General features: G+C 32.9%; 1 protein-coding gene across 1 annotated transcript; it reads right to left on the bottom strand.

Annotated features, from left to right (window-relative positions):
- Positions 1–3873: 3873 nt before the first annotated feature.
- On the bottom strand, positions 3874–5202 carry LOC129881667 (uncharacterized). The gene has a single exon (XM_055955793.1). It carries the CDS (start codon positions 4873–4875, stop codon positions 4132–4134), a length of 744 nt encoding a protein of 247 aa, XP_055811768.1. The 5' UTR covers positions 4876–5202; the 3' UTR covers positions 3874–4131.
- Between the last annotated feature and the right edge of the window lie 10776 nt (positions 5203–15978).

Below are 15978 nucleotides of genomic sequence, written 5' to 3'. Positions count from 1 at the left end.
GTCATAGCCGCCCTAGAAAATAAGGAAGTGGCAGCTCCCGTGAACCCTAATGTGGATATGGTAGCTAGCTGAGTTTATGATTTCACGATTTCATCAGCATAAACCCTCTCGAGTTTCATGATTCTAAGGTGGATGAGGATCCATAAGAGTTCATTGAGAGTATTGGCAAGATTGTTGAGATCATGGGTATTAGTCCTCTGGAGAAGGTGCACTTAGTGCTTTATTAACTTAAGAGGATTGCACAAGTTTGGCATGACTAATGGAAGAGTGAAAGAGATAGAGATAGTGGTCTCATTGAGTGAGAAGAGTTAACGGGTGCTCTCCTTGATTATTTCTTTCCATTAAAGTTTAGGGAAGCAAAGATTCAAGAGTTAATCAACTTGCAACAAGGTAGCATGAGTGTGAGGGAGTATACCCAATTAACAAAGTTGTCAAAATATGCTCCTTTTATGCTTGCCGATCTAAGGGCTTATATGAGCAAGTTTATTTCGGGTGTGTCTGACTTGGTGGTCAAAGAATGTAGAACCTCCATGCCAATCAAAGAGATGGAAATTTCGAGGCTCATGAAACATGCCGAATAAATAGAGGAAGAGAAGCTAAAGGATAGATCTAGAAGGGAGTCTAAGAGGGCTCGAACTGACAGTGGTAGATACTCATGGCAAGTTCAGAAATGGTAGTTGCCCTCAATTTCGCCAAAGGTACTCCGGCCAAAATTATTGTAACACTCCAGCTCCAAAGTTAGACAAAGATAGGGTTCCTAACCCTAAGGTTCAAGAAAGAGCTTTGAGTATTCAAGTCATTTCTCCATACAAGAAGTATGGAAGAAACCATAGAGAAGAATGCTTGGTGGGATTGGATGCATGCTATAGGTATGGAAAGTTGGGTCATCAAGCAAAGGATTGTAGAGGTGGTGGTTGACCCCAGGCCTAGACTCAAGCTCAGACTACTATGGGCTGACCAGATAAGCGTGGTACTACTTCGGGTGCAGTCAGCACCAAAATAGATTTTATGCCTTTTAGACTTGTCGAGAGTTACAGGATTTGCCTGATGTGGTGATTGGTATGTTGAAAGTCTTTGAGTTTGATGTTTATGTATATTTAGATTCGGCTGCTACTCTATCATTTGTTACTTCTTATCTTTCTATAAAATTCATTGTTAGTCCCAAGGTCTTGTTAGAGCCTTTTTCAGTCTATACTCCAATTAGTGATTAAGTGGTGGCTAAAAGAGTTAATAGAAATTGTTCAGTTTTAATTTTTTCACAAAATCACCTCAGTTGATCTTTTAGAGCTTGATATGACCAATTTTGATGTTATTCTTGGTATGAATTGGCTTCATACATGTTATGCTTCTATATGTTGTAGGACCCATATCATTTTTAGTCTCAACACAGTATGTCAGAACCAATGTAATCAATTCATGTTCATATGATTCACGATAATAACATGAAAACAACAATAATTTTTCCTATATCACATCAAAATAGTCATTTCACATGTCCAAAATAAATCCATAATCACAACATATCGATTCCACCAATACATGTCATTAGATCACCATTTTATACCCCTCATCTCCATTTTATGGCCAATCATACAGTTAATAATCCAGTCCAATTCTCATTACTCTCCAGTACACATAACACGGAAATACAAGCATCTACAAGCTTAAACTGAAGTTTAGAAATTTACTTGCCTCAAATAATCAAGCAATTACTCCGAGACCTGAGCCTTCCCTTTTCGCTGGATTTCCAAATCAATGTAATCTAATCAAATGAATAATCACCATAAGATTTCGAAATTAACAACATTCATATCACTATATGTCTAGTCTAGACCCAAAAACTTATCAAAATCTATAATCAAATCCTAAATATCAAGTCTAGGGTTAGGTCTCAATTCTTCCAAATAACATAACTCTAATGATGTTCATATAATACAACACACCTAATACTTAATTACCTATATCAATATATAAAAGCTTTATTTATAAAATGATAACAAAATAATTATAATAATATATAAATAAGAACAAACGTCTATCATAGCAGTAACTTAAAACACGAAACCAATTATTTTTACTTATAAATCACTTTTAGGCAGAATGTTATATGTGCATCTATTCTATAGCATCCCTCCAATGATAAGATTATCATCACGACCATAATTATCCTAAAACTATCTACTAGTTGTTGTCGACAGTAACCAACAGAATAAGACAATACTATAACAATTTGAAAACCAATTATTTACACACCAACATATAATAACTATTTATGCTTATATATCCTAAAAGCACCACATATATTTGAGCGGTATATGTATGTATCTTTTACTTGGAACTTAAAGCATGAGGTTTTCCTCTTGCGTTCGTTCGCACGGGTAAGTTTCTGCCTCCCTTTTCTTTTCTAAAACAATTGTGTAAAAGTGACAAACCCTACTAACCTATTTTAATAAATAAATATTAAGATATTAAATAAATTAACACTTTAGCCCACCAATTAAATTAATTCTCTAAAATTATTCCTCAACTAATTAACCGAAGTTACCGAAAGATCCAAAATTTTCAACTTAAATTTACAAAAAGAATTTTCTATGAAAGGAGGACTCGTTCTCAAATTACCTAACGGGTCATTACCTTTGTTTTCTTAAATTTTTCTTTATTTGAATTATATTAAAAGTCCTAACATTTAAGAATTTAAAATCAATTACAATTTTATTAACTTACTGAAATCATTTCTTTATTAAGCTAACTAGATAACCACGCGCACTAAGCTTGGATCCTAAAGTGAGTTAGTAGAAAAATAAAATATTATATTAATAATTTTATTCCTTCTTGAAAGTAAACAAGAGTGTTCAACTTTCCCTAAATATACTCACGATGATTCTTTTTTTTTTAATAAAAAAATGTAGTAACACAACGCAATTTAAGTCACTTCAATTAATCGAATGATCTTGTTATTTACACTCTTCAATTTCTTAGTCATCTTTAGTTGAATCTACTCTTAATCATCTTTAGTTAAATCTACTTGACTATTTCGATCTCAATTTAAGTGAAAGTATTTGATTAAACATAAAATTTTATAGTAAAAAAATGACTTTTGAACTTAATCTAAAATAAGCCCTAAAATTTTTATGGTTTTAAAATACTCTCTCTGTTCACTTTACTTGTCCACTTTAAACTTTGTACGTGTCTTAAAAATTAATTACTAATATAAGTATTTTATCAAAATATTCTTATTATTCGATGCATATACTTAGGTCTAAGAAAATGATTTAGTGAATAAGTAATTAATGTTGAAAAAACTATAAAAGAAAAAGAATGTATAATTGATTGACATGATAAACGTACGCTAAATTAGTTTAATTATAAAAAGAAACATAAAGATATGCAATTTATCATTAAGATATTTCAACTATCTTATTTATTAAGTATGATTTGCTCATTTACTAAAATTATATAAAAAATAGTAAAATTTTAATAGTTTTCACAATATGTGAAATTTTTATATTTATAAAAAATACAACTTAAAATTTAAGATATATATCCAAATAAAATTTCAATTTTAAATCAGTCCCATTGATTTAAATTAGGATTCCATATCAAATGTCCAAGCTAGTCCTAATTAGATCCTCCTATTCGGTTGGTGGTGGAGGGATTTGTCATAAATGATTACATGTTGGGTTGCACTCAGTGGAGTAAGTGCTCTCTCCCCAACGAGGAGTAAGATATATGAACGGTCCCCACCATGAACTAGTAGTTGTCAAGTCCTTGTCAACACAAGCTCGACAGCTATTTCCTTTTGACCTTTTTCCTACTTCTAGAAAGTAAGAGAAAGACAATTCTACAATACATACACGAGAAGAAAAACATCCATGTGACCTCAAATAATGCCATTGTTCCTTCACTCCCTTTTCTATTCAAATTTTGAACATATTAGTCTATAAAAGACAAAGGTACAATATACACATACAAACTCGTTTACAATTCTACTTAATTTGGTTAATCAACAATAGGATATAAAAACCACATACAAATGAAATGAAGTAACAATCCTCCCATAAACAAGATGGGGGAAATCAAGAAGAAGATAAAATAAAAGTGAAAAATTAAAGAAGAAAAGGGTAAGATTGATCAGAAAATATCGAGAACTTCTAGTATAAAATTGTTGCAGAGTGGACAATTACCCCTTTGAACCCAAAGTTCCCTCGAACACAACCTGCAAAATGTATGTCCACAAGGTATAAATGCAGCACCCTTATGTCTCACCATACACACACAACAATTGTTATATTCTCCGGCAACGGCAACGGCAACAGAGCTGGCATCGGCATCGGCGCCGGCAACTCCATTATCATCATCATCATCCAATTCATCTTCTTCTTCATCTCCGTCTTCCATCATATAGGCTGACTCATCTCCATCATTCTCTGTTAACAGGGCCATCAATGACATTCGCGCCGGTTGATCCTCCAACTCTAATCCAATTTCTTCTCCATTACTCTCTGCAGTTTCATCCAATATTCTACTTGTTGACCCAGATACAGATATCTCCTCCGCCCCACCAACCGGAGTTATTGGATTGTTATGGTGTTGAATGGAAATGTTAGGTTTGAGACGGAGTTTGTTTCTGAAATGTTTCCATTTCTTGGTTTTTCTGGTGCTGCTGTTGGGATCGTCTCGAATGATATCCAGAAGAGTTGTGTTGGAGTGGTGAACAGGAGAAGAAGAAGATTCTCGTTTGTTGCTCAACACAGCGCCTAACGTAAGGCCTGCAAGATTATTGTTGTCTTGTTTGACTCTGAGAAAATCTGCAAGGTTTGGAGTATCGATTTTATCATTAAACATCAAAGTTCTTAGACTAGTATTGGTTTCCATTCAATTATCAGAAAAAGTTTGAGTTGGTTTATGGGTGAATAATGAGGAATTTCTGGGAGACCCAAAAACTCAGATCTGTGGCAATACATACATAAACAAAGAGGGAAAGAAGAAAGCGTAGAGGGTAACGCATAGGATTCCTCAGGAGTCAACAATCAATGAAGAAAGAAGAAATACGTTAAAAGAATAGACACAGTTCTAAAGAAAAAGATAGATGGAGTTAGTGGGGTTTGAGATAATTTTTAACTTTTTGGGAGGAGGGGTGAGGGTTATGGAGCAGAAAAGACTTTGTGCGGACGTTGTGAAATCTCAGTCAGATGGAGTAATTTGGATTAGGGCTGTTCACGATTTTGGTTAAAACCAAAACCAAACCGAAAATTTAACCAAATCGAATAAAAAAACCGACATTCAGTTTAATTTGGTTTGGTTTGGTTTGGTTTTAAATTTGAATAACCGATAATATTTGGTTTGGTTATGGTTATAGTAAAAAATAACCGATTAAATAACCGAACCAAACCGATAATTATATACATAAAAATTATAATTATTTATATATATAATATTAGTTTTTCATAAATAATTAAAAATATTTTATACCTTTTAATTATTAATTTAATTTTACTATACTTATTATATCCAACAATCCAAGCCCAATACAAGCCCAACTCTCTCAACTCTCAACTCTGAAGCCCAACTATGTGAATAGCCTAGAAAGTAAAAACCCTACTCTTTCTTTTCCTTTTACATTTTCACTTCCTCTTTTCAGTTTTGCAGAGTGCAGTGTGCAGACCCTCAAGTTGCAGCCGAAGAACAAGATTGAAAGAGAAGCAAAAGCTCCCGTTGGTTTCACAAAGTCACAAATCACAATCATAGACTCAAAGTGAAGGCTCAAGAGCAAGGTTTGTAAGAAATTTTTTGAATTTTAACTCCTTGGACCAGAGAGTTACAGAAATCTCAACTTGTGCTTGTTGATAGTCTCGTTTCTCTTATCTCTTCATGGTCCAATTGTTGTTATACTTATATACAAGTCCAGTTGTGTTGTTATGTTTATCTAACCCACCACCTCTCTTTCTTCCATCTTTCTGCCTCATCTGAACTCTGAAGACTCTAAATTAAAAGGAGGAATCAATTTTGAAATTTTTCGTTTGATGCTACTTGATTTTAACTTAAGTTGTTTCCTTTTATGTTTTAATTTTTTTCCTTTATTTTTTCTTGTCCGAATGTCCTAAACTTCTAAGTTCTAATATTTTTCAGATGACAGACACAGAGGTAAAAGATTTGGAGGTCGAAGATTTGGAGGTCGAAGATTTGGAGGTTCCTAAAGATAGTTCAGTAACACCAACAACATCTGTTGTAACTCAAGCACATGGTAATGCTCCTACTACTTCTTCAGTGTGTAAACCCCCTAAAAAGCAGAAAAGAACTACTCATTGTAGTCGAAGCCCTAGCCCTGGGGATAATGGTAGAAGAACATCTGAAATTTGGGATCATTACACAAAGTTTACTAATAAAATGGGGGAATTGCGGGCAAAATGCAAGTACTGCCCCAAAGACTTGGGTTGCCCTTCTAATTATGGAACTTCTAATCTTTGGGGACATTTGCTTAACAAGTGTAAGAAATATCCTTTTAAGACCATTGATAGGAAGCAGACAACACTCCATATTAAACCTATTAAAGGAAAAGGAGAAGGAGTTTTTGAAAAAGTTATTTATAATGTTGTCGAAGTTAGAAGGGCCATTGCCGAGTTTGTTATAATAGATGAACAACCGTTTAGAGTCGTTGAGGGGGAAGGCTTTAAGAGGCTAATGACGGTTATTTTACCTAATTTTGAGTTACCTTCTCGCATTACTGTTGCTAGACAGTGTTTTAAAATCTATGACGAAGAGAAACAAAAGCTTAAAAGGTTTATTAAAGATCAACGTGTTTGTCTTACTAGCGACACATGGACGTCAATCCAAAATTTGACTTATATGGTCATTACTGCTCATTGGATTGATGATCAGTGGAATTTGCAAAAAAAAATTCTTAACTTTTTTCAAACTCCAGATCATAAGGGTGCGACAATTGCAAAAGGAATTGAAGCTTGTTTGTTAGATTGGGAGATCGAGAACATATTCACAGTGACACTAGATAATGCATCAGCTAATGATGCTGCAATCAGGTACTTGAAAGGGAGAATTAATGATTGGAATGATGTCATCTTGGGAAATGATTTTTTACACGTTCGGTGTAATGCTCATATCTTGAATTTGATTGTAAAAGAAGGATTGAGTGAACAAAATGAGTCCATTTCTCGGGTAAGGCGTGCTGTGAAATATGTTAAGTCTTCTCCTGCAAGATCTGCTTCCTTTAAGTCATATGTTGAGAAGGTAAAACTAGACACCCATGGTTTATTGAGTTTAGATGTTGAGACGAGATGGAACTCTACATACTTGATGTTAAATACAGCTGTACAATTTGAAAAAGCCTTGTCAAGAATGTATATTGATGATCATAAGTACTTTAACTATTGTCTTGAATTGAGTGGAACAGCAGGGCATCCATCTTCGGAAGATTGGAAGAATGTGAAAGTCTTTCTTAAGTTTCTTGAGATTTTCTATAAAACCACTTTGAAGTTTTCGAGTACTTTGCATGTTACTTCAAATTGTTTCTTCCATGAGCTTTTTAATCTTCAAAGCATAATTGTCCAGTATTCGAATTGTAGCGATTCAATTTTGACTGATATGGCTAGGAAGATGAAAACTAAGTTTGATAAATATTGGGGTGATTTTGATGATATGAACATGTTGTTATTTGTTGCCGTTGTGTTGGATCCTCGCTACAAAATGAAGTATGTGCAGTTCCTTTTTAACAATTTTTATGATCCTGCGGAGGGAAATGAAAAGTCTACTAAAGTGGTGAATACTTTAACTCGCTTGTATAATCATTACAAGAATTCTATTTTAGGGCATTGTAGTGAAAATATTGGAGATCAAACTAGTGTGATGAGTCAAATTGGTGCAATCAATAGTTCTGATGTGTGGCAATCATAGTGGGAGAAATTTCTTGAAGATGAGAATGATGTTGATAATAAGTCTGATCTTGATAAGTATTTGATGGATGATATGGAGAAGATTAAGGATTTCAATATCTTGAGTTGGTGGAAATCTTCATCTGAAAGATATCCTATTGTCTCTAGGATTGCAAGAGATGTGCTTGCTATTCCTACATCTACTGTTGCCTCGGAATCAACTTTTAGCACCGGTGGTCGGATACTTGATTGTTATCGAAGTTCTCTATCGACAAAGACGGCTGAAGCTCTTGTTTGTTGTCAACAATGGTTGCGGTCAACTTCTAAAGAATGCAAGCTTGAAGACCTTTTGGAAGAAATTCAAAAACTTGAGATCGTTGAAAAAGGTAATTTTACGTAATTAACTATGTTGTTTGTTGCTACACTTTAAATTGAGAACTGGTTACTGGTTTTGAGCCCAAAAATATTAAATTGTATGTTGTTTGTTGCTGGAAACTGACCTGCTGCTGCAGTGCTGCTGAACTGTGGTGCTGCTGCAGTGCTGCTGAACTGTGGTGCTGCTGCAGTTTCAAGCTATAATCTCCATATCCTAATTTCCTGTTCAGTCTGTTGTTTGTTGTTGGAAACTGACCTGCTGCTGCAGTGCTGCTGAACTGTGGTGCTGCTGTAGTTTCAAGCTATAATCTCCATGTCCTAATTTCCTGTTCAGTCTGTTTATCCTTATTTGGATAAGTTTTGCTTAGTTATGCCACAATGATGGAACATTCTAATTTGCTAAAACAAAGAAAAAAAATAGTTGGGTATATTTTGGATGAAGGCAGAGATGTGTGTTGGATTACTGTCTCTCCTGCAAAATTTTATGCATGTGATTATTTATAGAGTCTGTGAGAATAACTGTCCAGGTGTGCTTGTTGCTGATGTTGTGAATGAATAACAATCACTGTCCAGGTGTGCTTGTTGCGGATGTTGTGAATGAATAACAATCACTGTCCAGGTGTGCTTGTTGCTGATGTTGTGAATGAATAAAGAGTTCTTGCTGCAGACTTTTGCCTGTGTAAATTTGAATTACTCTAGAAGAATAGTCTGTGATCATATACATATGAATCTCAAGCATTTTGGTTCTGATGTTTGAAATGCAATTGATTGATCAGAGTATTAGCCAACTTATGAAATGAGAACGCAATCCAAGAGTGTGCAATATTTTTTCAGTTTCTTTGCTTTAGTTATTGTGTATTTGTGTTATTTGTTGTTGCTACTTGCTCTCTTCTTACTTATTTTCAGCATAACTTCTCCTGTACTGTATTTGTATGTCTTTAGACATTTAATGCCTAATATCCTGATTTCTTTTGCAGATTCTCCGGGCACTGTTTTGAGCATTGATTAGTTTGAAGCTTAAGCTAAGGAAGATGTACTTTTGATTATATTATGGTCTATGGATTCTCTAATATCTAGTTAGTTTAGTTTAAATATGTAATTTTTTTATTTATGGACAAAGTTGTTTGTATTTTGGAACCCCTATTTGACTTGCTCTTATAAATATAAACTACGTTGCAAGTTTGGTGGACCTAATTTGCCATCAACATGTCTTTCCGATAATAAACCGAACCAAACCGAACCAAACCAACAATAACCAAACCGTGGTTATTATTTTACTTGGTTTGGTTATGGTTTTAGACATTTAAAAACCGACTAAGTTGGTTTGGTTATGGTTTTAATCAATAACCGACCCAAACCGAACCATGAACACCCCTAATTTGGATTATTATTTCTTACAAATATCTCTAGAACCTATTTTTTCTTTTAATTTTTAGGAACCAGAAACATGATTCTTTTTTTCTATTATTTTCTCTATTCCATTTTGTACGGCTCTTTTGGTCATCAAAATAAGATTTAAAATATTTAAAATATAATTTGTTTATTTTCCGCCCTATAAAGTTTGTGACAAACAAACAATGCAACATAAATCATAATAACAGTATATTCCTTCCGGTAGTAAATTATTTAAGTATAAAAATTAAATATTTATTTTCTACTGTTATCCTTTTAATTATTACTAAATTATTTTCACAAAAATATAAGATAGTTAAGAACCATATTAAAAAAAAAGATGAATATGAAAAAAAAACTCCCAATAATTCTCTTAAACTTTAATTTTTTTTACTTATTTTAAATTATAAAAAAACTTCTAACAATTCACTTAATATGAACTAGAGATGGTAACATTTACACCTTGTTTGGATGGTAGTTATATGATGTATTGTATTATATTGTTAATTTAAATACAATGTTTGTTTTGATAGTTACTTAAATTTTATTATATCGTATCATTTAAATACATTATTAGGTAACAACAAACAAACTCGTTTTGTGTAACACCGATTTGGTGTAATCGCGTTATTACCTTAATATATTTTCTTCTCATTTTATCTTTACTTATTATTTAATAAATCTATTTTATTCTTTACCCTAACTTTTCATAGTAGTTCTACCCCGTATCCTACTATTTTTGTAAATTTATCATTTAAATTATTAATGTGTAATATTACGTAACGACGAAAAATAATATAATCTATCCAAATACTATATTTATTAAAACAATATAATATGATATGATACAACACATCATAATAGAAACTAGTAACAATCATCCAAACTTTCCTACTAAAATAATAATTTGGAGGGTAATCACCCATATTTATCATTATTGACTAACAAATCCCAACTTTCCTATTAAAATAATAATTTATCTTTTCTAACTTTAAAAAAAATGTCACCAATTAAATTTTTTATTAAAAATCAAATAGGCCATAAGGCCATTTCATATAAAAAAGAGGATTTCTGGACCAGAAAGGCCCAAACATCTATTGTATCGTAACGTTGTAGGGTAACATTTATCCCTCAAGACTTTAATTATTAGGAAAAATTACACGAGATGACAAATATTACTAGTTTATTATTCTATATGGATATAGTTTTATTTTATTACTTATTTTGGGTATATTTTAATGAGATTTGCAATAATTCATTTATATATTTTGCTATATAATTCGTATACAATGTTTGTATAATTCCCTATACAATTTGCAGTGTTTGTATATTTCGGTATACAAATAATTCGTGGATATAGCATTTGTATAATTTGTTATACAATTCACAGTTTTTGCATAGCATTTGTATATTTTGCTATACAATTTGTGTACATCATTTGTATAATTCGCTATACAATTTGTAGTGTTTGTATATTTCGATATACAAATAATTCATGGGTATAGCATTTATATAATTTGCTATACAATTTGCAATTTTTGTATAGCGTTTGTATATTTCACTATAGAATTCATGTACAATATTTATATAATTCGCTATACAATTTGTAGTGTTTATATATTTCAGTATACAATTTGTGTACAACGTTTGTATAATGGCAAACATAATTTTTCTAGTATATGTAATTAGAGAAACTATACCCATATGGAGTTATTATGCTTAAAAGGTTTGTCATATATAAATTTTTCCCTAATTATTAATGGGTGGTGATGTTTTAAAATGCCGAAAGGATAAGGTTTGAATTATTAATAGGTGACAGTTTTTAGTAATTTTAAAAATATATTATAATCTTTATAGGGAACTTTAGATCCTTATCTATATCTATATCTATAATGAACTATCCTATCGTTATAGTTATTTAAGACCATAGTATCCTTGCATAGATCCTCGATGGTTGAGAATTGACAAAAACTAAAAAAATGAATAAAGTGAGGAAAATCAGCTCTACAACATGATCTGAAGATAAAAGAATGAAAACCAACCCTAAATGCTCCGTAGCCTTTTGAATATAAGTGTGGTACACAACAAACATAATTAAAATTCTACTAAACACGACTCATAGAACCTCTAGGATAAGACGTTGCTCTGATACCAAGTTTTTCACGCCCCAAAATTCAGAGAGGAGCGACCGACACTCGGTGCCCCACTTGACCGAGCAAACAAACTGAAACTAGCCAAATAACACCACCCGCGACAAGTCAAGGTTGACAAGGCCTGACAATACACAACCTTTATAATATAAATGCAAAGAGTAATAGACCAGACCGATGAGGTCGCATTAAACCATAAGCTACATGAAAGTTAGGCCAACATACCAATAACACAAGGCCAACAAGGCAAATAATTGAGCATCCAATTGACAACAAGGCCACAATTGATCCACAACCCCATAATAGATGTTTACAAGCCATTAAGATGAAGAATCACTGATAAAAAGTCAGTACAAGGCCCCAACGTACCTATCAACGACGTAAGGCAAAAGAAGACTCTAGACTTAGCAACTCCAGAGAGAACACATCGTACCAATAATCAGCTACACTAGACCATCTACATGAGGATATCTATCTACCTGATAACCTGCAGACATGAATGCAATGCCCCATTAGGCAATGGGGATGTCAATATGAAATAATATACCAAGCATGTAAGGCGACAAAATAATAGAAGCAACATAATCGAAACTGAAATCATAATATGTTAGCCATAACCTGAATAGAATCAACAACTCACTGAATCACTCTACATATATGGTTTTTATCTATTTCTCTTGTTCTCAACTAAAGCCACATAAATAACTAGGAGTCTAACCATTACATAACCACCTACCCGAGTCCTTATAAGCTCGGTAGGTGTCAAGCACAATCATATGATAATGAATGCAATGTAATACAAAATGAACCAACTACAATCACAAAACAATCTTACCTGACCCTACTACAGGGTACCAACTATAAGCAACCACAATGAGAACAACCTACTGCTAAAAACCCACTATCAAATCTACTTACTTTTGTCCCAATCTCACATTCCCATAGTACCAACAACATAGCAAATCTCAGAGATTCTGTACTCACCTGACCACAACAACTCAAGTCATAGTACACAATCATATAAAGTACTATGCAATGTAATGTAATATAATGTGGTGTAGGCTAACACCTCGATCCTTAGCCTCAAAGACATGAATGCATGTGGTGTAGGCAAACACCCCAATCCAATACATGTGGTATAGGCGAACACCCCAAAACTAGCCTCAAAATACCTGAAATGTATATGATATAGGTGAACAGTTCGATTCTAGCCTCAAAAGGCATAAAATGCATAAGGTGTAGGTGAACGCCCCGACCCAAGCCTCAATAGGCTTGAAATACAATGCATATTTATGTATGTAGGCAAACAATACGAGCATCACGCCACAATAACAATCTCAGGTAATCCAATAATTCATCTAAAGCAATAATTATTTAGCACACAAATCCTATTGGGCCGCCGAGTCCACCATGATATCTACAAGCCTATAAGAAAACATTTACTCCCACCGATTCATATAAAATAATAACCACCTAGCATATAAGTCCTGTTTGAACCGTGGAAGCCACCATGATATCTAAGAAAATACTTAAAACATGAACATGTAAATAAACAAATAACAATCCCACATGTAATCCGTACGTAACTTCACCTTCTTTGTACAACCACTATAAAACTACAATTAACCCGACAATCACCATAATCTGCTAACTACAATAATATATACAACCATCTTTTATTCATCAACTAACATGAAATCGACACCACCAAATATGAGTTTTAACAAGAATAACCTTAATAACGATTTAAAGACACCTAATGATTGAACCTTTGATAGCATGCTAGGTACTAATATTATAAAACTTAAGAAATCATGCCAAAAAGAAAGAAATAGCCTTCACATACCTTATATTTGAGCTCTAATAACTTAATATAGATAATGGATTTTCTTTGCCAAAATTTTGGAGCACCTCAGAGTCAATTAATTTGCATATAAGATAAGTTAACACGAAGACAAAATTCTACAAGTAATTTGGTAACTAAATATTACACCTCAATATTTAAAGCTAACTTTGTTATGCCGTACAATATTAACACAATTATTTGGAAATGCCAACTATAGTGATTCAATAAATGAATATAGTCAAGTGGAGATTGAAATCCAATATGAATTGCATGCACTAGGATAAGTAAAAATCCCAAGGTGTTGAAGTGAAACATATCGTATTTAGTGGTCTTGGTTGATAGGCAGTATAGTTGTCATGACCCAAGCTAGATCCTTGCTGCAACACGATGATTAGAATGCCAGAAGACTCCAACCAAGCCTCTTAGCATATAATTCATGAGTATACGTAAGATAAATAAGTAAATAAGGTTAAATCGTAGACACAAAAGCATAGTCTCAAAATATGAAGTGAAGGACAACATAGACTCCATGAACATCTACATGCCTCTTTTAACTAAATGGGGGCATAAGACAAGCTACTATCTCACCCAATATAAAAGATGGAAAAGAATTCATAAGCAAATAAGAAGTAAAATGTCACATCCTCGGAACATGAGGACTCACCACCAATACAGGTATAATAAGCTCTAGCCACGATGGGAGGATAAGCAAAATGATCTGACTATACATTATGTATATTGTAGCCAAAAGGTATGCATTGGTACATGGAATACACTAAGTAGGTGAGAATTATGCATTAATAATAAACATAGAATGTGATTAATATGAATCATGAGATGCAAGACCAATATCTTAAAACATAAGTAAAACCATGTAAATATTGAATCATCATAATCATTAGTTAATGCATCAAAACATCGTCATCATATAAACTTTATAACTTTTCTTTAACTGGTGTGGTATAGGACCTTAACTGACACTTAAGACCATGCGAGCTATTACATAAAATCTGATAATCCCCACAATAAGAAGGGGGAGGACTGGCTTATTAGGAAACTGAAAGTTAACCACACGAGTTCTACAACATATAAAAGCATAACATGTATGAATCCAATCCATATCGAGAATAACATCAAAATCAGTCATATCAATCTCTACAAGATCAATTGAGGTGATTTCATAAAAAACTAAAATCGAGCAATTTCTATACTCTTTTCGAGGATGAGACATTTTATTCCTTATGAGTTTATGACTTTCTTTATCTTTCTTATTGGGTGAGTTGGGAGATTGTATCAATCCCCCATCTAGACTAGTAGAGGCATGGTAGATGTTCATTGGAGTCTATGTTGTCTCTTATTCCGTATTTTTGAGACTTATGTTCTCTTTGAGATTTTTGCTTTCGTATATTGATTTAGTTTTATTGCTTATTCACCTTATGTATGCTCACGAATGTTATACTAAGAGGCTTGATTGAAGTCCTTTAGAATTTTCATTGCCGTATTATGACTAAGTCATAGGTCAGGTCGTGACAACTAATACAAGTATAATAAACTCTATCCACGAATAGGAGGATGAGTGAGATCGTCGGAACCTATATTATAATATAATATAGGCAAAAAGTATGCATTACTACATGAAATGCACTTAGTAGGAGAGAAGTATGCATGAATAATAAACATAGGATATGATCAATATGAATCATGAGATGCAAGACCAATATCTTAAAACATGAGTAAAACCATGTAAACATTAAATCATCATAATCATTGGTCAATGCATCAAAATATCATCATTATATAAGCTTTATAACTTTTATTTAACTGGTGTGGGATAATACCTTAACTGATACTTAAAACCATGCGAGCTATTACATGGAATTCGATGATTCCCACATCGAGAATGAGGAGACTACCATTAGTAAAGATGATAATAAATATGAATCCATCTTTATAAAATAAAAAAAATAGCTCATCTATCAACTTCATCATAGTAAAATCATAAGAATAGCTCATTAACTTGATTGATTCAAAAGAATCCATGAGTTGGTGAAACTTGTCCTTATCACCTCTTTAACTTGATTGTTCAAGAATTGTCCTTATTTCACCATTACTTCTTTGCTTATAGCAGCATTGAAACATCATTCATAAAGCTTTTATTGAAATAACATAAAAATCACGATCATAACTCATAAACCATACTTGACACTTACACATAGCATAGGACTTTGAAATTCGTCTTGAAATCATACAATGTAATGTGAATTATACCTAATTAGGCTAATAACATTGAAATATACTAAAATTAAGAAGATCCAATACAAATCATGAA

Source organism: Solanum dulcamara, chromosome 3, assembly GCF_947179165.1.
Source record: "Solanum dulcamara chromosome 3, daSolDulc1.2, whole genome shotgun sequence".
Taxonomy (NCBI): Eukaryota; Viridiplantae; Streptophyta; class Magnoliopsida; order Solanales; family Solanaceae; genus Solanum; species Solanum dulcamara.
Note: the sequence above shows the minus strand (reverse complement) of the source record. Positions and strands in the feature narration are given on the sequence as shown.

What these genes read in the sequence shown, in the direction of transcription:
- LOC129881667 (XM_055955793.1), bottom strand. Translation starts at nt 4,875, where the DNA reads ATGGAAACCAATACTAGTCTAAGAACTTTGATGTTTAATGATAAAATC.